General features: G+C 46.6%; 2 protein-coding genes across 2 annotated transcripts in view; both read right to left on the bottom strand.

The window, feature by feature from the left end:
* Nucleotides 1–12,639, bottom strand: part of PDE11A (phosphodiesterase 11A) — a 143,422-nt gene extending 130,783 nt beyond the window's left edge. The window contains exon 1 of the mRNA XM_049808666.1: nucleotides 11,836–12,639. Coding sequence (XP_049664623.1) covers nucleotides 11,836–12,639 — 804 coding nt within the window. The remainder of the gene's footprint in view (nucleotides 1–11,835) is intronic.
* A 5,048-nt stretch (nucleotides 12,640–17,687) lies between these two features.
* LOC126042058 (cytochrome c, somatic-like) lies at nucleotides 17,688–19,377 on the bottom strand. The gene is given in 2 exon segments (XM_049808652.1): nucleotides 17,688–17,833; nucleotides 19,212–19,377. Coding segments are annotated over 2 exon segments (312 nt in total).
* Between the last annotated feature and the right edge of the window lie 4,519 nt (nucleotides 19,378–23,896).

The raw sequence follows: 23,896 nt of genomic DNA, 5'->3' as shown, positions 1-23,896 counted from the left end.
CCTTAATGGACACTATGGAGAACCAGAGCCACAGGAAGGATTAGCAATCTGGAAAGTGTTTTTTAAAGTACAATGCAATGCTGCTATAATTTCAAGAGGATTTTGGAAGTTTCCAGTTCATATCTCTTGCTGGGACCTCTACACTAGGAGAAAGCAAGCACAGGGATCCAGGAGCAATCAGACAGTTAAGACCCAGAAGCATGCCGTTCAACAGAGATACAACAACATGCTTTGTTTTTCCTGCCATCTGATATCAGATTATCCGCTTATGCTAGAGAACTGAACTACCTTTTGCAGAAGGGCATTACATCTCTGGAGCAGAGACTAAAGGTACAGTAAGCACAGTATAGGGAAGTTAATACATTTAATTGGAAAAAAGAGGCATTTGAGGAAAACCTCAACAAGAACTTGGTAAAAATTGAAAGTCATCAAGATCTGAAGTGGAACTCTACCCCTAACCGTTTGTGGAAAAGCAGGCAGGAACTTTATTTTGGTGGCATTTGGAAAAGTGATGAGGAAAGATATACAAGAGAACAAAATACTGTTCCTGGAAACATTCGTACTGTTGAACCATGCAATATACACATAAGAAAACTGAATGACTGGGTGACTTGCATTATGTCCCAAACCTCTTTTATCCCCATACCCATCTTGTTTCATTACATCCTATTATGACAATAAGATTGTGGCAGGTTCTAACAGAGAGGTTTTACTGGATTTAACAGCATCAATAAAAACCTCAATGCCCAAGTGCGAGCTGTGATGGCTGAGAAGCTTGTACAAAATTTACGTCTACCTCTCTGCACAGGTTAATAACCTTGAGCAAGGAGGCCTGTTTAACAGCTGATAACAAAGCTGTTAAATCAGAGAAAGCCCTTTGTCAGGCTGCAAACATTGAGATACAAACTGTATTATCTCACATTAGAACATCCTGCAGCACAACAGTGTCCTCATCTGCACCATGCTGCCGGGTAGTAAGGAGTATCAATGTTGATGATACCAATGCAGCACTTGGTTTTAAGTTTCTCTTACAATCAAGACTTACATTCAGAAACTAGGGACAGACCAAGATACAATATGTATACTTTTGAGAGAGAGAGACTTCACCATAATTGTACTCACAGTACTTTCATGCAAGAACACTCAAGAATTACAAGTCTTCCACTGACTGTTTAAAACATTACTAAACCCAAGCATAGTTGGTTTTACTGCTTTGGTTCTATATAATGAGGTTTCTAGATGCCAGAGACATTCAAAATGTGAAGACTGAAGCACTTTTAGCTAGAATTTCAGAACTGCCAACAAGGAACAGTTATTCTGTAGGATAAACCTTATCCTTGTCTCAAGTTATTTACTGACTGTAAATTCTTCTTCAGGGAAATATTACCCTGTAAAATGTGATATGATAATCAAGTAAAGACATAGAGAAGAGCAGGCCTGATTCATTAATCCACGTACTGGTATTTCAGCTGCCTGTGCAGTGACACAGCAGTCCCAGCTCTTTTGGGGCATATTTAAAGCTTGTCAATAAATGAGAATAGACAAACACCTTCATGCTTTTTTCTATGCAAGACCAGAACAAGGTACAGACAGGTTTTTTCCTAGGGTTCTGGAATCATATAATGTTATCAGAATCTCAAACTCCCATTTAAAAAAATTAAATGTCTAGTTCCTGTAACTGTGAAGATAACATTAAAAGTGCGATGTGAAAGTAATCAGGAACATAAGGATCAGAAATGTTAGAACCTGGAACAACATTTGTGAGCAGCATGGATTCTTATCAGTGAGCTGGTATATTCAAATTCACTGTTCTAGATCCCCTACCTTCATCACATTAGACTGAAACTCAAAATATTGACAATGCTTACAAGATCTGATCCCATAAGATAATTAGTATCTGGATGTACCTCAAGCTTCAGGCAATTTGAATCAGGACCTAACCAAATAATGCCTATCTCCTGTATGTCAAGTCCTCCAGATTGACCTCTGTATTCATAAAATTGCTCTGTAAATCTGACTATGAGAGGTATACAGATATTGGGCAAGGATTTAAAGTCAAATCAGCTGCATGGCACACAAGAAAAAAAATCCATTGGGGCCCAATCCTCTTTTCTTTGATATCAATAGCAAACTGACCATGGATCTGAGGTCACTAAATAACAATCATTGATAAAGATTAAACCTGAACAGCTACACATAGAGGAGGCCTACAGAAAATAATCCACACTGACCAGGAAGAAGAGGTAAAACCTCATTAAAAAGTCACTATTTCTATCATTTACTAAAAGAATCTACACATTTCCAACTAAAAAAAAAATCTCTTTTCAAAAACATTCTAAAGACATGCATTATTCCACAGAATAGTGCATACATAGGAGGTCTCTGAAACTCCCATGAAACAGTCAAAACAAGTATTTTGTTCTTGTTTTATCTTACTTAAATCTACATTTCTTCTTTTCTCAAGACATTTGAAGTAATAGAATAGGTTATGTTAGAAATGAAAAAAGTTTTAACTTCCAAGCAAAGTTTTACCAACTGGTTTCAGTGTTGATTTTTGGTTTAAGTGGTTCACACATAGTTAGTAAAGGTACAGGTTTTGTAGTTTCAGGGTTTTGGTTTTTTTGGAGTTTTTTTTTTTTAAACATAGGATAGCTCTTTGAACTTGGAAAAAAGTATGTCCTTTTATATCCTTATCAAAGCTAGTACAATTTATGTGAGTATTATTAGCATGATTTAGAACAGAAAAAGTATAATCCTAAACCAAGTTAGCTAGGATTCAAATACTGCAACAGAGGATGAAACCTGCCTGAATACATTTCCAGGAATTAAATCTTCATGACAAAGACAATGTTTTCGTTCTCCAAAGTCTAATGATAAAGTGTTTAATCTAGTGAAATGGACCAAGTGACTCGGCCAAAGCTGACAGCTACAAGGAAAAGCCATTTCTAATTTTTTTTTATTTGAAGATACTGCTTTTCAAATCACACAGAATGCAAGAGGTGCTCAATTAACAGGCCTGGCCTAGTATATTTTACAGTTCACCACATAGTTGGTTCTTTTTCCTTTGGAAGGGCTCCGGAAAAAGACACGAGAAACTTGCAGCAAAATATCTTTGCATATACTGTATTTAAATTACTGATTGAGTTAGCTAAGTTGTATCAAAAACAGATACTAAGAGTAGTATGTTTGATAGCATTGTCAACCCAAGCATTATTATACTACCAAGCCGCATGGGATAGACAAATTTAATTTCATGTACTTTCGACTGACTTTATATGAAGCCATCCTGCAGGAGCCTCTACATTTACAGAAGGAGAAATTGAAGTCAGAAGAGACCTATTCAATTTCTTAATCGTGCTTCCTATGAGTATAATACATAAACTTCCATAGAAAACAAAAAGAGCAATCCAAAAGATAGCAAGTTATCTAGATTCAAAGCATAACATTTAAAAAGCTAAATACAAATAAAAAATACAGCTATCCAGTCTGTTCTAGATACTCTTTTCTAAAAGCCACATATGGTGTAAACGACATTGTACATAAACAGGAAACAGAAACCAAGTAATAAACTACTACAGTAGATATGGGGAAAGCCTTGTAGAAAAGAAACTCACACACAAAAAAACAAGTAATAAAGCAATCTCTGAAGAGACCTCCATGTAAGGATTGCTGCAGCTGTTCCTGTCATCTCCTACAAAATCCCTAAAGCCCCGGAGACAAAGGCAGCAGGAGAACAAACTAGTACCATTTACCAGCATCTCAGACCTAATTCTCCCAAGTAAATAAGCACAAAGTCCAGTCTTATTGTGACTACCAACAGCAATATTTCTTACAAGATAAAATTAATAAAATGGATAAGAATGTCAACCCTATTCCTTCACCCCAAAACAATTCTTAAAGAAAAGCAGGGAACACTGACCCTCAAAAACTCTTAATTTCTGGATTTAAAACTAAGTCAGTCCATAAATAGTTTGAACTAAAAAAAAAAAAAAAGCAGCTTACTTGGAAAAAAACCCAAAAAAGTGTTCATTTGCAATGATGCAATACTAAAGTTTTGGGGAGTTGTAGTTTTGTTTTTTAAAACATCAGTAGTTTGGGGCTTTTTGTTTAGTTTGATTGGTGACAGTGTATTATATCATTTATGTCCTTTTCTGACCACTGTTTCATTTATTAGTTAGACAATGGACATAAGTAACAATGCACGTTGTCTACTTACACAAAAGTAATGGGAAAAAATAGCATAGTTAATCTTCCTTACACAGGAGTAAATAACTTTATAAGCATGAGCAAGTTTGCAGACATGACTGCCAAGTTAATAAGCATAATTACATTTCATGCTTCATAGTCTGAGCTGATCAACAGCAGGGACCAGAAAATATTCCTCTGTAGGACATCAGATCCATAAGGTTTTGGGTTTCTTCCTTCAAAACAAACTCCTGGTAGATCACCAATAGCACAACAGTAAATCAAGTTGTGGTCTTACATATGGCAGCTTCTGCGCACTTCTGCTCTGCTTGTATCATTATTAAAGAAAAAAATGTTTACCAAAAATATTTTTCCTCTGATTTTAAATATTTAGAGATCACACCCACTACTGTATGCACCATCAGAGTGGCTCTCTGCACCCTTCTGTACTGGAACAGACAGACACCCCACTGGAAACCAACCACAACCATGTCCATGTTCCCATCTCATTCCAACCTCGCTTTGAGCCAGGTCCTAGTGCTGATCTCCTAAATATTCAGGATTATTGTATCAAATATATACACATACAGAGTGGCTTTAAAAAGCTGACACTCCTCTGAGCAAAGAGGCCAACAAGACTCCTAGGTGTTTCAACAGAAGCCTGTGTATGAGTTTAAGCCTAGCACCTGCAGGTGATTACTCAGGTGAGCAACACATGGCTTCAAGGGTTAAAGAAACAGTATAATAAGATTCTTGAATAACAGATTGGAAATATCTTATTGTGACAAAGCAATAGTGTTATTCACTAAGCCACACATTTTTAAATATGCACTGTAGAAACATTAAGCACAGACTGCATACAGTTGCTGTTACCCTCTTAACACACAACTCTGCTGGGCCATTAGCTCAAGTTCTTTATATTCCATAGTTTGTCAATAGGGTTGTTTTAGAAAAGTAAAACAAATTAACTCACATAATGATGTACATATGCTTATTAACTGTTATTTTATAGAAAAACTGTACAATAGCATACAACTGTAAGTAACCAAAACAAAATAGCCGTATGTTTTGAAAAACTGAAAACCCCTCAAACAGAACAGCAAAATCATTTACCAAGCAAAACTAGAGCTTTACTCAGTCTTGTTCTTGTAACAAGATTTCAGCTAAAATTTGAAGGGCCTAATCCTGCAATTCTTTCTCACAGTGACTGACCTGCTCTAATCAAATATATATTCCCTTTTCACAAAAAAAGTTACAGGCCACAGAGGCACCAGTTTCACTGACTGTTCCACAAGAAAGTTTTACAAGCATCCGAGGGGAAAAAAAACCTGAAAGTGTCTGTCTTCTTCAGGCAGATGGACTGGCTGAGCAATAAACCAGTTAAAAGCCTGTCAGAGTCACAAAAGATAGCCTCACAGGCAGGCGGGAAAGCTGCCCCAGCTCTCCAAAAGGCTTTTCCCGCTCAAAGTCTGGGCGACCAACAGCCCAGGGGCCTGCTGCAGGAGGGAGAGCTGGGGAGCCAGGCCTTACAGCTGCTGCTTCCGAGAGGCCAAAGGCACCAGCATGCTGAGTACTTGCTCTGTAGAGCAACTGAGAAAGCAAGCCAGTTAATTTATTTTTTTTTTAAATTAAAAAACCCAAACAAACCACAACAGAACTACTAACCTGTTAATGCCTTGAAGTTCTCCATGCTTCTAGTTACCTGGGAGCCTGCACCCCCGCAAACACCCCCTCACACCAGCACTGAAACAAGACAGCACGTCCTTCAGCACTGACTTTAAGTGTGCGAGCCCCACCAAACGGCTGATAACTACCCAACAGGCCCAGCGGGCAGTAGCAAAAACTCATTACACCTCAGCATAGGCGGCCTCCTTCCCCCTAGACCTTTGCCACCCTGCTGCTCCAGGTGCCAGGACCTGTGGCAAACAAGCCCCACCTGGTCACCCTGTGCCCAGCCACCACCAGCTCACCTGCTGCTCATTTCAAGCTGATGAGGCAGACACTGCAGCCACAGCTGGGGCAGCAAGCGGGCGGTGAGTACCCATGGAGTAAGGGCTAGGCAACCCTGGAGGACAGGCCACTACCTGCTCGGTTGGCGAGGTAGCCTCGCCCAAGCATGGAGAGGGAGGTGCGTCTCCTCACAATACCCGAGGGCTGCCACCAGTGGCGAATGCTGCGTTGCGCAGCCTCGTCTGTCCTGGTGATCCACCCGAGCAGCAGCACGGAGGCACAAAACTGTATCTGAGCCCTTGGGTGGCTTTGGACATGGGCCCTGGCATCTACCAGGAGCTCCAGCCCCCAGCAGACCTCTCCAAGGTGAGAGCGGTGGTGGTGTGACCTAAGGCGGCCTTAGGACATTTTACACATCAGTCAGAAACTGTTCCCTGAGAAGAAGACTTATGGAGTGTGAGGAGACCTCCTCAGCTGCTGCCCTGAGGGCTCTCTGCTGTGGCGACGCAGCAGGGCGCTGCCTTCTGCGGGGAGACCCCTCTCCCAGGCTAGCACCGCTGTGACACAAAGGATGTGTTTGCCTCCGCTGGGCTGCAGATTCGGGGATAATTACAACATCCCTTTACCAATTTACTGACCTGTACTTACAGTTTCCAAGTTTTCCTAAATTTTGCATGATGGGCTGGGGTGCCCCTTTGTGGAAAGTACATTAGAGCAGTTTAGTTCTTTACTGTTGCAATTATCTCCTGCATTCCCTGTGGTACTTCCTAGTCATGTTTAATGCAGTGCAAGAATTGTTTTAACTCATTTTTTTGTATTATATGGAATTTTTAAAAAACTATTATTTATTCTGCTTGCCAGGTGTCATGCTGTCTGCTCTTTAAAGAGCAACTTCTATCCTTGTTAAGAGTCAGCACCGAAATGAATACGTCCGTTGTTGGTGCCTGCTCAAGTGCTGCTGAATAAAATAGCACCTAAGTGCTTCCCATTTGCAGAACTGAACCTCCTAGGAGCCGGGGTTTTAATGCTTCAACTGCTCTTCAAAATTGGAAGAGATGCGCTGTTAATATTGATGATAACAAACAGCTACCCTGTGTAATGAAACGTGGCTCCCGCCTGTTCGTGACCTTCTACGCCAACAGCCTGTCCCCACACACGGGCACTCCCAGGTTTGCGCTTGTGAGCAGGAACTTTGTGATGCCCTCCAGGCACAGCAGGAGACAGGGAATGCTCAGAGCTCACCTGGAGGGCCTGAAAAAGACAACATCGATGCTCGTACCTTGGTGTTCAAGGATGCTTAAAATTTACTATAGAGGGTGGTGTGTGCATTAGCTGCGTTATGCTTGCCCTAAGCTTCAAAGAGGTAACAGGAGAGTCCAGAACAAAGAGAGCTCGATTTGTCTCGGTTTGCTTGATTTTAGTTCCAGTAATGTGGTTAAATTTTCTTTTTAAAGACTTGAGCTGTATTGAAAAATAATTTCTGATAATCTTTTATGGCACTTTCTCCAACTTGTAAAACCGTTAAATATTTCTTCTCTCTTTGCTCCCCACTTTATTAAAACATCCATCTGGTAAGCCATTTCTTCTTCTGCCTTTTAAAGGTACTTTTTAAATTCCAAATTTAACATAAGATGTACAGAAACTTCGTTCAGCTGACCCTGGCAAATTACAGAACATGTTTTTCACCACTTTCTGATGTATGCTTACTATTCTAAAGAGTAAGATTATTTTTTTTTACTAGTTATAAGGACTTGGGATGTTATTAAATCATTTCACAACTTTTGCACAGCTAAAGGTATAACAATAACCAAACATTACTTGTGATTTAAATTTTTTATTATTTAAATACTGCCCTAAAAGATGGAACAAAACTTAAACGATCAGTAATTTCAGCTAAACATCATAGAACACCTGTGAGAAGAAAGCATGACATGAAAAAATCCATAGCTTTAAATAGGAAAAAAATGTAAATTTTTAAATAACTCACAAGAACTGCAGATAAAGGTTTAATGGCCTCTCTGCCTGTGTACTTACGATATGCTTAATAGTCTTCATATATGACTGCAAAAGCTACACCTATGCTCTGTTAAAAGGAGCCTCAATAGATATTTAGGTCCCAAATTTCCTTCCCAGCTTGATCGAATTCTTCCAACACATGTGCTCCAGACAATAGTGCATTATTCATGTAAGAATGAGGAGTCAGAAATGCTTCCCAAAATTAACATGGGGAAGACCTAAGGCTTTATTTTAACACTTAAACTGACTAGGAGTTTGATTTACAAGTCAACTGGATTACTTCCACGAGAAAGAGTTTTAGACTGGCTCCAAAGTGCAAAGAAAGTATCTAATTCCTTTCTTGTTCTCAAATCCTCTGTGGTACTAACTCTTACAAATCGGATCATATATTTTACAGACTGTTACAATTATAAACTCACTTTTATCACATGACTTTGTGATGTAATAAATAAAGCTTTTAATGCCATGAATGAAATTATGCAACTTTTGAATCAGTCATATAACGTTCATTTGAACCTTTCCATAACTAAGTATTTGTCAAATTCTCTGATGCCGTGAACCTCCAAAAAGTTTGTTCAGTCACTGCTGAACTTCATAAATCAAATTACTGTCAAATGTTACATAGTTATTGTTTAGTATTAAAATAAGTGATTATTATACAGTCCTCAATACATAATATTAATTCCAAACCTTGTATCTAAGTATGCTTATTGAATTAAGGAAGATTGTTTATGTGAACAGGTTTTGAAAGTCAGACTCAACAACAGTAGTAATCACCTGGATCATGGAAAAAGCCCCAGCCTATTATTTGATTTCATTTTTTTAGTATTTTTTCCTCTTTAGAAGAAGAAATGTGTAATTGAAATCTTACACCATCTCTGAAATGACACTGCAGGTCATTTACAAATATTTCCTAAACCAATCAGCCTGTGTGTGGGCACAGGGGACTGCGTGCGTGAAGCACATCACAAGACATGACAGGATTTAAATGTACTGTTGATTGCACTGAAGTTCCATTAATGTCAGTAGTAGCTGATGATACAAGCAGGCAACTCGATGGTGGAATTCCAACTGGTATTTGATCAGGCTCTGAGAAAACAAAGATGGTTGGATGATAATAAAACAGATTTCCCAATACTGTAAACTAGCTAACCGATGATCTGGAAGTACCTTTACCTCTTTTTAAACAAGTTTGTTAATTTAAAAAAAACAAGCAAAAAAACTTTAAATTAATCTAGAGGTGTTCCTCTGACCTCATATAAGGCCTTTTCTTACCAAATGGGTAGGTAGCATCAATGTAGACACTCTCTTCTGTGGACAAAATGGTGCTGTGCTGTCACCCCTTTTTCTCCAACTCCATCTGTCAGCCTGACAAAGTTTCCTGGAGGTGCTTTTTTTTTTTACCTGATGGTTGATTAAACACTTCCATCATCAGTGGCAATGCTGACAAAAATCATATAATCATATTAATTTTTAAAGTGTTGTATTGTGAGCCCTACAATTATCTGAAACGGAACAGCTGTCATTTCTTTATGCACATGTATCTAGGCTTCCCTAGGGCTCTTTATAATATTAAGTTAGAAAGGTCTCTTTTTAATGATGCACAATGCATATATACGTGCCAGGTAAGAGAAGATAAACTGCACTAACTCAGAAACATAACAGAAAGCAGATCCCCCATTTTATTATCAAGCAAAACCTTCATTGAAGTTGCAAGGTCTAAAGTTTCTTTTGCATTAATCAGAAGTAACTCCACTGAAAGCAGGGAAGTTGCAATTGATGTAATTAGAGGATGAACTTGGCTTAGAACTTTCCCTTCTACTGCAACTAATGTACTTATGGCTTAAACGTACAATGAATTGTATTATTCATAATATTTTAATTGATTTTGAATAGGAGCCAGACAAAAGTACAATATAAATAGTACCAGGAATGGCAACTGGATGGATTGTTTTTCACTTTTCTCTGAGAATGAAAGAGACAATAAAATGTTTAAAGTAGCTGGGCTTTTTCACAGGGAAGTGAACACAAAGTGAACAAACACTGAATCAAAAATAATACAGTCGCCTAGGACTAGAAAACGCTCTGCCTTTCCAGTGGAGTTCTCGCCTCCAAAAAAAAGGTGGCTGGAGCTATCCAGAGTTAAAAGGAGAGATCGAGCTCTTTCCCAGCCAAACTCAGATAACCTTTATCTGTTTAGCCACTTGAGATTATTGAGAACATGTTCTGCTTGACCCCCAACAGCAGATATTTTGGGAAGAGTACAGTTTTACTAGTGAAAATATAAAATCAGACGGTAAAAGAAAGTGTATAATGGAGAAAAGGGAAAAATAAAGGAAGAAAGCAAGCTTAGATTTTTTCAAAGGTGATCCAACACTCAATCATTTTAGTCCGAATATTACAGCGTTTTTACCAAGCTCTGTCCATTCCCTTCAAACTCTGTGGGTTGGGAACCTCCATCAGTCTGGATCTGTGAGGTGCTTAGTATTTTTCACTGCTTGACAAATAAATAAATATTCAGCCCAAAATACGTTTACCTTGGCTTTTCTGTATTTCAAACAAAAATAATGCAATCTTATTTTTCAAGTTTCTTCCTTGTATGGTTTGCTATAAAGCATCATCAGTTTTTTAACGTTTATTATTTTTGTTACTACTGTAGACCAAAATTAGACATTGGGCAATGGCTATCACTAAAACTCTTAAAGACATACATCTCCCACCTTTCTAAAGCTTTCCAAGATCCTAATTTAGAAGATCTGTTGCTCTGTGGCTCTTAATTTTCTCAAGAACCTCAAAGTGCTGATAGTGTCTCACACTGACAAACACTAGAAATAGCCCCTAGGACTGAGAGAGGGAGAAGTACATTTCGAGCTAGTAAACTGAATGCACTGTTTGGCATTAACACACGCAGGCAAAGGCACGTCTGTCCCTCCTGAAGTCAAAGGGAATTTTTGCCTTGAAGCCGGGACTACGTTTTCACAATTCACACTGAAACCTCTATAAAAGTAAAAGGTGGGGAAAGTCCTTGTAGCAGAATAACAGGGCTGGTTATATCACTCCTAGGAACAGGTTTGAAAACACATGCCATGTGGACTGAGTGGGCATACGCAAAGGTGAAAAATATATGCTCTGTTGAAAGCAATGAGATTATTTCAGCAGCGGGCAGGCGGGGAACATTAAGTGAGACAGAGATTTAAGAATATTATCATTGGGACTGCCACGAGCATTTTTTTTAAACTTTTCTTCAGCCGATTCCAAATTACGTTTTGAAAACGCATGAAGCTGCCTGCCGCTCCTGCGACATCCAGAAGCGCTGCTGTGCCGATTTTACGGCCACTTTAGCCCCGCCGTCCCCCCAGGAGAGGCCTTCCCTCCCGCCTTCACGGGAGTCGTCCCCCGCCCCGTCAACAGTTGCCCCGAGCACACCCGCGGCCGCTACGCGCAACGCCCGGCGCCCCGACGGTGGCAGCGCCGCCGCCCTGGCAGGGACACCCCGGGGGGGGAGGCAGGGCGGTGGGGAGGGACACCCGGGGGGGGAGGCAGGGCGGTGGGGAGGGACAGAAACCCCGGGGGGGAGTCAGGGCCGGGCGGCGGCGGGATTCCTCGACAGGCGCGCCCGCCGCCGCGGTCCGGGGAGGGGGGAGCCGGGGCCAGCGGAGCGGCGGGAGGCTGCCCGGCTCCTACCTGGTAGGCGTCGGGGATGTTGACCGTCTCCCCGTGCTCCGCCACGTAGCCGATGATGCCCTTGCCCCAGGGCACCTGCACCTCGTTGCTGTTCTCGGTGGAGCCGCACGGCAGCAGCGGGGTGCCGGCGTGCACGTCGAAGAACTTGGAGACCAGGCTCTTCTTGCCGGCGGCGGCCCCCTCCACGAGGAAGAGGGAGCCCCGGTCGGCGTCCACCATGAGGCAGACGAAGATGAGGATCTTGTAGCTGAGGCTGGTGAGGTCCAGGTCGTTGGAGATGTCCTTGACCAGCTCCAGGAAGAACTGGCGCTCGTTGTGCTCCTTGAGGTAGCGCTTGTAGTCCAGGGCGGTGGGGGGGTACTGGGGCAGGCTGACGCGGGACTCCAGCAGGGCGCTGAGGATGTGCGCGGTGGTGGGGGGCAAGGAGCTGGCCTTCCGCAGCAGCGCCCGCCGCCGCACGCTGCTCAGCGGCTCCTGCGCCCGGGCGTGCACATGCTCGTCGTAGGTGAGGTTGACGTGGATGGCCTTGGAGCGGGCGAAGCTCTTCCGCAGCTCCTTCTGGGAGGCTCGCCGCTGCAGCCCCCCGCCGCCGGGGCCGGGGCCGCCGGGGCCGCCCGCGCTGCCCCAGCCGCCGCCGGGGCCGCCGCTGCTCCGCGGCTCCTCCGACGGGCCGGCGGCCGGGGCGGCAGGCGCTTTAGGGGGCGAGTTCTTCCTCTTCAGCCACCTCTCCACCAGCTCCGGGTGCCTCTCTAGGAAACTTTCCACCGCCGCCACGTCGAGGCCGGCGTCGGCGCCGGCCGCCATGGTGCCGCCGGCGGGGGCGGCTCAGGCCGCGGGAGCCCTCGCCGCGGCCATGCCCCGCCGCCGCCGCCACGTGCTGCTGCCGCCGCCCCGACGGCCGCCCCGGGGCGCGGGGGGCTGCCGGCAGCCCCGGCGAGGGGCCGCTCCCGCCCCTTGCCCGGGCACCTCCTCGGGGGCGCGCCTCCTCCTCGCCCCCTGCTCCCCCTCCCCCGCGACCTCCTTCTCCTGCCCACCACTCTTTATTACTCTTCGTATTATTCTAGGTTTTCTTCCGCTCCCCGGCGCTCAGCCCTCCTCTGGTACTGGCCCCGGCCCCCGGTTCCGGGCCGGCTCCCCGGTGAGCCGGGCGGGCGCTGCCGCCGCGCCTCTGGAGATGCTCCGGGAGCGCTCGGGCAAGCCCCTTCTGCCAAGTGCCGTCAGTGCTGGCGGCGGCTGCTGCGTAACCCAGCCGGCGGACCACTGAGGAGGGAGGGGAGGGCGGGGGGGAGGACGCGTGAGCCGAGCGGGCGGGCAGGCGGGGAGGAGGGAGGGCTGGCAAGCCCCGCGGCGGGGGGAGGCACCGCCGCCCGTTTGGCGGCAGCCGCCGCGCCAGCCTCCGCGGGGGGGAGGGCGGGCGTGCGGGGCGAGGCGGGCAGGGTCCCCCGGCGGGGGGGGGGGCGAGCCACCGGTGGGGAGCTGCGCTAGGGAGGGGGCTCCGCGCTGGCGGGCGCCTGGCGGGGAGGGGGAGGGCCCCTTTGTCTGTGGTGCCTTTGCAGGGAAGGGGCAAACCCGGCCGCGGCTCCCGCCCGCCGTCTGCGGGATCGGCGGGGGGGGGGGGGCAGAGGTAACGCGAGTGCTCCCGTTGAGGAGGTTTAATTTACAGCATTATTTGCGCCGCTTCAGTACTTCGGGAGACAGGCGGAAAACCGGAGCCCTTTCAGAAAGACCCGCTGAATTCCGTTTCTTGAATCCCCGGGCTGCGACGCCTGCAGCCTCTCCCGTGCAGCTCTGCCCGGCGCGCACCGTCAGCGCGGCGTTTCGCGCCCGGCGCTGTGTCAGAGGCGCAGAGAGCCGGCTCCAACCCGCCGCCCACAAAGCGGCCCGGGGCTTGCTGCCCGCTTCGCTTTCCCTCGGGGCCGGGCGCCCCGGGCAGCTCGGCGGGAGCGGGCGCGCCCAGGGCCCCCGGGTGCCCGCTGCTGCAGCACCGGCTGCCGGGCGGAAGCCGACCGCATCCACCGAGGCAGACGGACCGGGGTTATTTTTATGCGCACGTGGAGCACGTTTCATTGCTAAATCGATGCCTACGCATAAGCGACTGGAAAAAACGGAGTCATGGATCTTAACACGTGAAAAATGTCTTTCATGCGCTCACCAAAGACTGAATGAAGGCGGCTTCAGAAATTCATGAATGGGAGTTTGGGCGGCTGGGAAAACACGGGCAAATCTTCCACCACCAGGAGATTCCGACCTGCCGGGAACCCCGTCCCTGCAGCAGCCCCTCCCGGCGCGGGGGTCCGGGCAGTAAGCCCGCGAGGAGAGGGAGCGATTTGGGGACGCGTGTCGATGGTGCAGGCGGGTGCGCGGGTGTCAGCCGGGCCGGGAGGGCTACGCGTGGGTGCCCGAAGGGCTGCCGCGTCTCCCGCAGCAGTCGGGGTTAACGAGGGGCCCCGTGCAGGTGCTGCGGCTCCCGGAGACAGCTTAGGAAGCGACAGACAAAGGATTCCGTCTCCCGGTCTCGGTGCCTGCGCTGTTGCAGACTGGGCAGCAGCCTCCCGGCTGCCGCCGGCCGCGGGCCGCCGTGGCAGCAGGGCTCCGTGCCCCCCCCCTCCCCCCGCCCCGCGGTGGGGTCTCATTCTGCTTTCCCGGCTCTCCCCGCCGCGCAGGGGGGCTGCCGCAGGAGGACGGCTCTCCGTTGAGAAACCGCGCCGCGGACGGCACCCACTCGGGAATAGGGCGGGCGGAGGGGGGGTGCGCAGGCGCGTGGGCAACGGAGGGGGGGGGGGGCGGTGTCGCCCCCGCCAGCAGCCCCCCGCCGTTTGGGGGCCGGAGGAGGGAGCCGGCCTGGCCCCTGTCTGCCGTGGCGGTGCGCGGCGGCGAAGGGGCCGCTCCCGGCAGCCGCACCGTGCCGCTGCCGCCGCCTACTTGCCGGGGGGGGGGGGGGGTGGGGGGGTGGGGCGGCGGCAGAACCAGCGGCGAGTGGGCTGCGGGGGGGGGGGGGGGGGGGGCGGCGTGCTGTGCGACGGGGGCGGAAAGCGGGGACGTCGGAGGACACGCTATAGGGGATCGTCCCCGAGCTGCTCGCACCTCTGAAGAAGCTGAGCTCTTTCCATACAGGTAGCTCGGACGTGGGATTGCAGGCGTTTCGCGGTAAGGGCAAGGGCGACTGAAACACTGATCTTTCCAGCGCTTCTCCCGGCGCGCTGCTGACGCGCTGCCGGAGCTGTGAAGTCAAGGGATTTCGCACGCGGCCGCAGGCACAGCCCCTCCGCCTACGCCAGCGACTGTCACATCGGGACTGTCGCATCCCGCTCTCGGGAGGACAGAGCCGAGGTGCCACCCTCGCTCCGCAGGGCATCCAGGCTGTCGGGGCACGTCTGCGCGCTTGCTGCCCGCGCTGCCGCTGCCGTGCCTGCCCAGAGCCGCCGAGGGCAGCTTGGCCTTTCCAGTGGGCCTTGCCGTTCTAGCATCACTGGCGACAAACACTCCGCTTGCACAGAGAAACCGCATAAGCCGCCCAAGGCCTGGCAAGCACGTACCCCGAGCTCTCAAGCAAGGACCTTGGGCCTCTGCGTACGAGTGAAATAATTCTACATGAATAATGTTTACCATCTCACTCCAGTGAGGTTTGGTCTGAGCACTGACACCAGTGTTTACTACAAAATGGTCACTGTGTAGCAGTTCTGTATGTAAACACTTAAAGCAATTTAGCGTTTGGGTAAGCCGAGGTTTAAAGGAGGTCTTCTCTTACCATTCCTTCAAACGGACTTGTGGCATCTTTAGTTTATTTGCTGGGATTTTATGCATGGGCTTTGATTACAGCAAGAATCTGCACATTGACAATCTCTCAAATAGCAGAGTCAAGACTGAAGGAAGTAAAAATGCAATTGTCTTCATTGCATAAAATACATAGTGAACAATTTGCTGTGACACCATAATTGTGAAGAACTCTGCAGCCCCAAATCTTAGGTGTATAAACTATAATCCTCTCTTTTAAAGATAAAATGTAGCAAAGATGATCACAGTGGTTTGTCTGTTCTGTAACTTGCACAGGCTTTCAACATGCTGTCACAGTAAAACCTGCCTCAGAGGCCTGGCCTGGTGTGCATCGGTGGATGTTAGGAGAAAACTTGAGTCTGTCTGTGTTGTGGCACACACCAGATTACACCTCTGTTTGCAGGGTGAGTAAGCCAAGCGCACCATACGCTGGGCTGCAGCTTCATGTGTGGGCCTGAGATAGATGAGTTGCAGCCTTTCGTGGGAGGGCCACAAAGGCAAATGGATTTTGTCAGCGCCATGGGATTGTGCTGCCTTCGTAATTCTACAGGTGTGCTGCAGTGAGGTACAGGCAGCTTGTATCTGATGCATCTTATGTATGATGCACCTTTTATTGGTGTGGATGCACAATGCCAACTCAGCAACGCAGGCTGTAGCCAGTCTCACCCGGTCTCCTCAGGTACAAACATACAGAGATGCCTTAAAAGAATCACAAGGAGAAATGTCAATGCATTTCTCAGGCAGAGTGTGTTTCTCTATTAAGAAAGGCAGTGGCATGGCACTCTTCAAAATGCAATTGAGAAAAGCACTCCAGAAAAATTGTTATTCAGGCGGATGTTTTAATTGTCTAAACAATCAACAGAACAGGTCCTGACTATTAAACTGAAAGGGGGAAGTCTCTTACAGACTGGTAAGCCTAGGTTTAAAGGTACTCATCCAGTTGTGTCACAGAACTTTTTCCCTGGCTCTTGCTTACACCCTTACTTAAAAACAGGAGTTCAGCTCTGTGGAGCACTGTAAGACAATCAGTTAAAGCCTCTGGTGGGTAAGCATTGGAACAATACTGATAAAACGAGTACCTGGGAATAGACGCCATAGCAAATTAGTTTTGTACTAATGCTCCCTTCCGCGATGACATAAGGAAACTGTGCTGGAGTGAAGTATCTTTTAATCTGTTAAATTTGTGTAAACAGAGAATTAAATTGTAAATCACAATTTAAGTGGTAGAGATTCATGAGGAGGTTTTAAGAGGACTTTAATCACCTTCATCAATCCTCTGCTGTTGGTGAAAGTATCTACTGCTATCATTTGCTTGAGCTAGTTAGCCCTCATTCATTCTACATGTTAGAGGATAAGGATACCTTAATATATTAGCCTCAAATGGAGAAAAAAAATCCACAACTCTGAAAAATGACTGGTAGATGATTATGTTTTTTTAATACACAAAGGAACACTGATAATAAACTGAGTGGGGTTATATTTTGAAACCAAAAAGGTCATGGGTATTCAGGTATCTCCTCAAGATTCTTTTAGGTCAATATCACTACTGAAAGGTTACTTGTCCCCTGAAAATATCTGATATTCTTGAGATTCTGCTTCCATCATCCTTATATAGTATTCTTTTAATGTAAGGTTATATTTTATTATCTACTGTGTATGGTACTTACCTTCACAGATGACAATGCTGAGGATGTTTTTTCCAAAAGAAAAACTTCATCTAGTTGTCAGTCCTAATACTTACAGGCACTTTCTTATTTACATAGCCACAACTGAATAATAGTTACAGTGGGTGTTTGAATAACTAGTTGCAAAATTGGGCTCTCAGATCTCCTTGTAGAAAGGAACAGTATTTCTCTAGTACACTCCACAAAGGTCTATGAAATGCATAAGACAATATAAATAATGCTCACCTCCCAGTGTTGTTTATTAGGACATCACATCTTAAAACATATCCTTATTTGATTTTGCCAAGGCCAGTCCCTAATTAATAATTAACATCAAAATACTAAAACTTGACATAAGAGCTAGTCAAAATTCAAAACATTTTTCACTGACATTACAGCTGCTGCAGCAATGTTTCATGAAGTTGCTTTTTTCAAGTATGCAATAAAATCAGCCCTTTCATTCTGCTTTTTAATTCCAGCAAAAATCATTTTTGTACCAGGAATTTATTTCTTAGGGTTCCCCAAATACTCCATCAGTGTATTCTCTCTCCAGTCAACTCCTGAAAAACAAAATCATTGTAATATACAAGGCTGGCACAATGTAATATATTTATGAAATAATCTCAAATCAAAGGTGTGATGCTCCTGAACATGTGCCTAGAATCCAAGAGGAATGTGAGCATAAATGATATATAATATAAAATGCACAAGGTATACATTGTCTTTGTGTCACTTTAGTAAGTCAAATATAAATCCAAAAGGATGCATCATGGAGAGCTGCAGTTCTTTGCACCATTTTACACACAACTACTTACTACTTTTAAACTATGTAAGTATCTTCATAATTCCAGTATCCAGAAGATCCACCTTTAATTTCATACAGTTGTTGAAAATGAGCATCTACAGACTGACATGAAATTATCAAGGCTGTGCTCCATTGAAGGGCATTAGTAAACGGGTTGTCAATGAGGTTGTCAAGAGTTCCTGGAATCTCTTGACTGAAGTTGAAAAACCGTTAGTGTTTCCTTCCAACCCTGCTAAAACCTATCTCTGACAACAGAAGCCTGTTGTTGTGCTGAAGACTACTGAAATACCTGTAACCACATGTTCAAGTGTCTCTTCTGTCCTCCAGAGTTGACTCTTCCCACTGTCTAAAGTGGATTTAGGCATCACTTTGTTGGCTTTCTTTTAAAAACTTGTACTAACATCTGTATGATTTGTTCACTAATTTTTAATGAAAAAAAAATAGTTAATATATGCTGACGATGTTTTGTATGAAGGGAGTCCCAGTGTAAAGTGAGTATCACAAAACATTTCCTAGAAATCACAGAAAAATAAAGAAGTCAGCCAATTTTAAAGCACCTTAGTAACCAGAAAAAAACCCAGGACTGTATTGTAATTAGTAGCTTGATTCAAATAATATAATTCATATTCAAATAATATAAATAAAAACAGTGACACCCACACAGAATTACTTTCCATTTTTAGATGTTCCACTGCTTTTCAAGACTGTCTGTATGAAAAACACAAGACAAGTCATAGCTTACTAGTAGGTGACAGTATTTAGTCAAGTGTTATGAGCTAAACAAGTGCAGCACACCACGATGCCAGTAGAGGGTAGTGACCAGCAAACGAGATCTAAAAGCACTCTCAGGAAACAAATTAAAATCTGCCCATTGATAGTACAAAGTTCTGGGAAAGCTATATACCTTCTGACCTGGTGTGCTGAATATTGGTAAAATTTCTTTTTAATATAGGGCACGAGGATTTTTGTTTCTGAAACTATAGTTCAGATTCATCTGCAGTAATGCAAAATAGACAGCTGTGAGAGTAACTCCTTGTAAGTAAGGCTTTCTACTGTACCTCTAAAGAAAAAGTTTCTTTTCATATATGTCCCCTCTAACACTGCACCTCATCCATGTCACCTGTTAGTTTTACTTTTGTTCTTGTTTGCATCTGAGTAAGAAAATCCTGCAGCTTGTCCTGATCTGAGGCCAAATAAACCCCAAAGATTTGGTCCTGGTTTGTGCTTTCCATCTTTTTCAACTGTGTGGCACTGAGAACATTTCTGAATAAAGATCTTGCCTTTTTCAACATCACCCATTTTGGTCTATGTAAAAAAAATCTAAAAAAAATGGAAATTTGAACAATATTACAGAGAAGTTCACTGTTGTTGGCCACATTTATCATCTCCTTCAACAGTTTTATAAAATATTTCTGTCTTGCATGATAATAAAAAATAATGTGTCTTAAATTAATGAAAATTTGACCCGGATTTAATTGTAAAGGTAAGTTTGGGTAAGGCTCTGTTAAGCTGCATGATTTCTTAACATGATCTGGTTGCTGATGGTCACGAACTAATTTTTTTTTTTTTTAAGTTATCCAATTTACAATTAGGAAAAAGCACCATGAGTTTTTTTGCTACATCTCTGAGAGGTGCCGAATTACAGAATTTGTTATTCTTAACTTTAGAGGTTAAGGAAGCTTTAAGTTCCTCAGTTGCTCTTCTAGAGCTACTTCAGTGGCAAGGGTAAAGGTCGACGTACTTTTGTCTAGAAGGCCGATCTAAAACAAACACAGCAGCACCTCAGGATTTCCCTGTGGGTGCCAGCGCTACCTAGAATGTCTCCACAACTGTAGAATTAAACTCCCTTCTCCAGTGCCCGTCAGGACACGTTCATGATACGGGGGATTTCCAGTGGCCCTGACAGTGGGAGAAGGTACCTGCGAGGCTGCCCTCGGGCCCGTGTCCGCTGGGGAACGAAGGGGTGTCGAGCTCCTTTTGGCCCTTGGAGGCCACGAAAGGCCAGGCCGGCCCCGCTGCTCCCCGTCGGGCACCGGGCACCTCGCCTAAGCCCAGCGAACCACCCGCCGCCGCTCCGCACTCGCAGGTGTCATCAAAGCGAAGTCCAATCGCAGAGAGGTTAACTCACACCCTCTCTCCTGATTGGTGGGTCCCAGGTCCACGGGGCGGGATTAAGTATCGCGCCTTTCTCTCTGGGAGGAGCCGGAGGCGGCGGCCCCGGCGGGAGGCCGCGACGCTGTCATGGCGCCTGAGGCAGTGCCGCCTTCCCTCTGCAGGCATCTTCCCCACGCCGAAACGCTTGCTTTTCTATCCGAGTGGCGTTGCGGCCCTGTCATGGCTTCACTCTGCAGTGCCAGGCAAAAATGGTGTCAGGAGTTGGGGAAAAACGAGCGCAAGGTTCAGTGCTGGAGGGCACATCGCCTTCCAGCCCTAAAACACTGCTGCTGATGTGTTGGGTCGTCAAAGAAAGAGCTTCCTAGATTTTCCAACATACTCCTTTACATGGAACCAAACCCAACCACTATATCCAAAGTATGTTCCTAAAAATGCTCATTGACCTTCTACATTACACTCCCAAAACAGGACACCCTTTAACCCCCACAAAAATGCTGCTTCCAAGGCCACTGCCAGGACTGCGCAGTGCTCAAAATACTGACTCCTCCAGATCTTCGGATTGCCAGACCTTGCCTCCGTGAAACTTCACTGACAACGAACTTGACAACTACATCTGTGTGTGTGAAAAGAAGGGGGGATTTCTGCATATTTAATTTGTGTGGAAAATAATAGAAAGATTGCACACCCCAATCCCCTGATTTCTTCATCTAGCCCCATTTTGCACCAGGAGGTGTTGGTCTGTTATGATCCCGGTAAGAACAGCACTTAGACTCTGTAAAGTATCATCTACAATGCTATTTATTTACAATACTAACAGTAGAGGATAAATAGTATAGATGATTTCATGTCCCTTCAGATGGTCGGAGGCCCAGGTGCTGTAGCATTGAGCGGGCCACCAGCCCACACACAGCATGCCGTGCAAACCTCCTCCATAGCAGAGATTCTCCCCTTTCGGTGTTTTGAGTGCTTATAAGATTTTCTTACAAGAAGAAAACTCATCATTTCTGCAGTCAAAACAAATGCTCTCATGAGACCTTCTTGCTGCACTGTTAGATGAAGGCAAGGCTGGGCAGGAGGTGTAATTGCCGGTAGTGAGTGGGAGCAGCCCGCAGGCTCCTCTGTAATGAAGAGCTGGCTGAGTTTATTCCATGGCAGAGGGACGCAGGCAGCATGGCACGGCCTGAAGGCCAGGCTGTACCTGCAGCACAGCTCAGCACAGCCCCAGCCTGCGCCTCACCAAGTTAACTGTCCTGTGGATCACTGACCCCTTGACGTGCAGTGGTCATGGACACTACAACCCTAGGGCACTGACAGCTCTGGTATTCAGCTGAGGAATTCTTTATTTTTGAGTCCAACTATTAAAGATGTGATGAACTTTATAATAATATTGCATTCTTCACATTTTATTAGCTGTGTGCTTATTTTCCTACAGATAGTTATTTTTCCTGGATGTTTTTTGTGCTTGCCTCTCATGGAATACATTGAGTTCCGTGGGCCTCTGTATCCTGAGAGTTCACAACATGCACATTAAGTGCCATTGTTGCCTATGTCAGCAAAGGCCTTGAGAACAGTTTCTTCATGGGTTGGGGCAATCCTAAGCACAAATACAGGCTGGGCAATAAGTGGATTGTAAGCAGCCCTGAGGAGAAGGACTTGGGGGTGTTGGTTGACGAGAAGCTCAACATGACCCGGCAATGTGCACTTGCAGCCCAGAAAGCCAACTGTATCCTGGGCTGCGTCAAAAGAAGCATGACCAGCAGGTTGAGGGAGGTGATTCTCCCCCTTTGCTCTTGTGAGACCCCACCTGGAGTACTGCGTTCAGCTCCAGGGACCCCAACATAAGAAGGACATGGACCTGTTGGAGCGAGTCCAGAGGAGAGCCACAAAGATGGTCAGGGGGCTGGAGCACCTCTCCTGTGAAGACAGGCTGAGAGAGTTGGGGTTGTTCAGCCTGGAGAAGAGAAGGCTCTGGGGAGACCTTATAGCAGCCTTCCAGTACCTAAAGTGGGCCTACAGGAAAGCTGGGGAGGGATTTTTTCCAAGGCCATGTAGTGATAGGACAAGGAGTTATGGCTTTAAACTCAAAGGGGCTAGATTTGGATCAGATGTAAGGGAGCAGTTCTTTACTGTGAGGGTGGTGAGGCACTGGGGACAGGTTGGCCAGAGAGGCTTTGGATGCCCCATTCCTGGAAGTGTTCAAGGCCAGGTTGGATGGGGCTTTGAGCAACCTGGTCTAGTGGAAGGTGTCCCTGCCCATGGCAGGGGGTTTGGAACTAGATGATCTTTAAGGTCCCTTCCAACGCAAACCATTTTATGATTCTATGGAGGAACTCTCTCTTTATGGCACTAGTGCTGTTTCAAAGGAGATTGGGTCACCGTGTAGTGTATTGAGTCTCTAGTTGAAGGGGGCCCTTTAAAAATAAATAAATTATTGCAGCAGAAATGAGTATGCTAGGGAAATATTGACACAGGGTGCAAAACTGGGAGGAGTGGTCTATACACCAGAGGTTCATGCTGCCATCCATATGGACCTGACAAGCTGGAGGATGGTCTGACAGGAGTATCAAGAAGTTCAACAAGGGGAAGTGCGGAGTCCTGCACTTGGGGAGGAACAACCCCATGCACAAGTAGATGCTGGGGGGTGACCGGCTGAAAGCAGCTTTGCAGAAAAGGACTTGGCCGCCACGGTGGACACCAGGGTAAACATGAACCAGTGATGTGCCCTTGTGGCAAAGAAGGCTACCGGTATGCTGGGCTACATTAGTAGGAGTGTCACCAGCAGGACAAGGGAGATGACCCTTCCCCTCTGCTCAGGACTTGTGAGGCCACACTTGGAGTATCGTGTCTGCCTCTGGGCTCCCCGGTATGAGAGAGACCCAGAGATAATGGAGAGAGTCCAGTGAAGGGCCACAAAGATGACTAAGGGACTGGAGCATCTCTCCTATGAGGAAAGGCTGGGAGAGCTGGGATTGTTTAGTCTGGAGTAGAGAAGGCTCAGGGGGATCTCATCGGTGTCTATAAATAGCTGAAGGGATGGAATGAAGAAGATGGATCCAGACTCTACTCGGTGGGTCCCAGTGACAGGACAAGAGGCAATGGGCACAAACGGAAACACGGGAGGTTCCATATGAACATCAGGAAACACTTTTTTACTGGGCGAGTGACTGAGCACTGGCACAGGTTGTCCAGAGAGGTTGCGAAGTCTTCATGCTTGGGGATATTCAAGAGCTGTCTAGACACAGTCCTGGGCAACTGGCTCTAGGTGGTCCTGCTTGGGCAGGGGGTTGGACCAGATGACCTCCAGAGGTCCCCGCCAACCTCAACCAGTTTGTGATTCTGTGATTCAGGGGAGAGGGGGAGCCCGGGAGCGCTTCTCCTCGGAACCAACCCTCGATTCGTTTCCGCTTAGTCCTTCCCACCCGCCCGCTGCCGCTCCCGGGGAGCAGGTGCCTGTCTCCCGCAGGGTGGACACGCCGGTGCCCCGACCGGGCCAGGCGGCTCTCCTGCCGCACGGCTCCTCTCCGCGGGGAGCGGGGTACGCCGCACAGGCCGGCTGAAGCGGCGCTGCCCCTCGGCCGCAGCCCGGGCGCCGGAGCCCGGCGTGGGGCGGCCGGGGAGCCCCGCCCGCCGCAGGCGAGGCCGCGGCCCTGACTGGGCGCGGGGAGGCGGGAGGGGTGCGGCCGGCGCGGAGGAGGAAGCGGCG

The sequence above is a fragment of the Accipiter gentilis genome, chromosome 1, assembly GCF_929443795.1.
Source record: "Accipiter gentilis chromosome 1, bAccGen1.1, whole genome shotgun sequence".
NCBI classification, from domain to species: domain Eukaryota; kingdom Metazoa; phylum Chordata; class Aves; order Accipitriformes; family Accipitridae; genus Astur; species Astur gentilis.
This window is presented reverse-complemented; position numbering and strand designations above follow the sequence as displayed.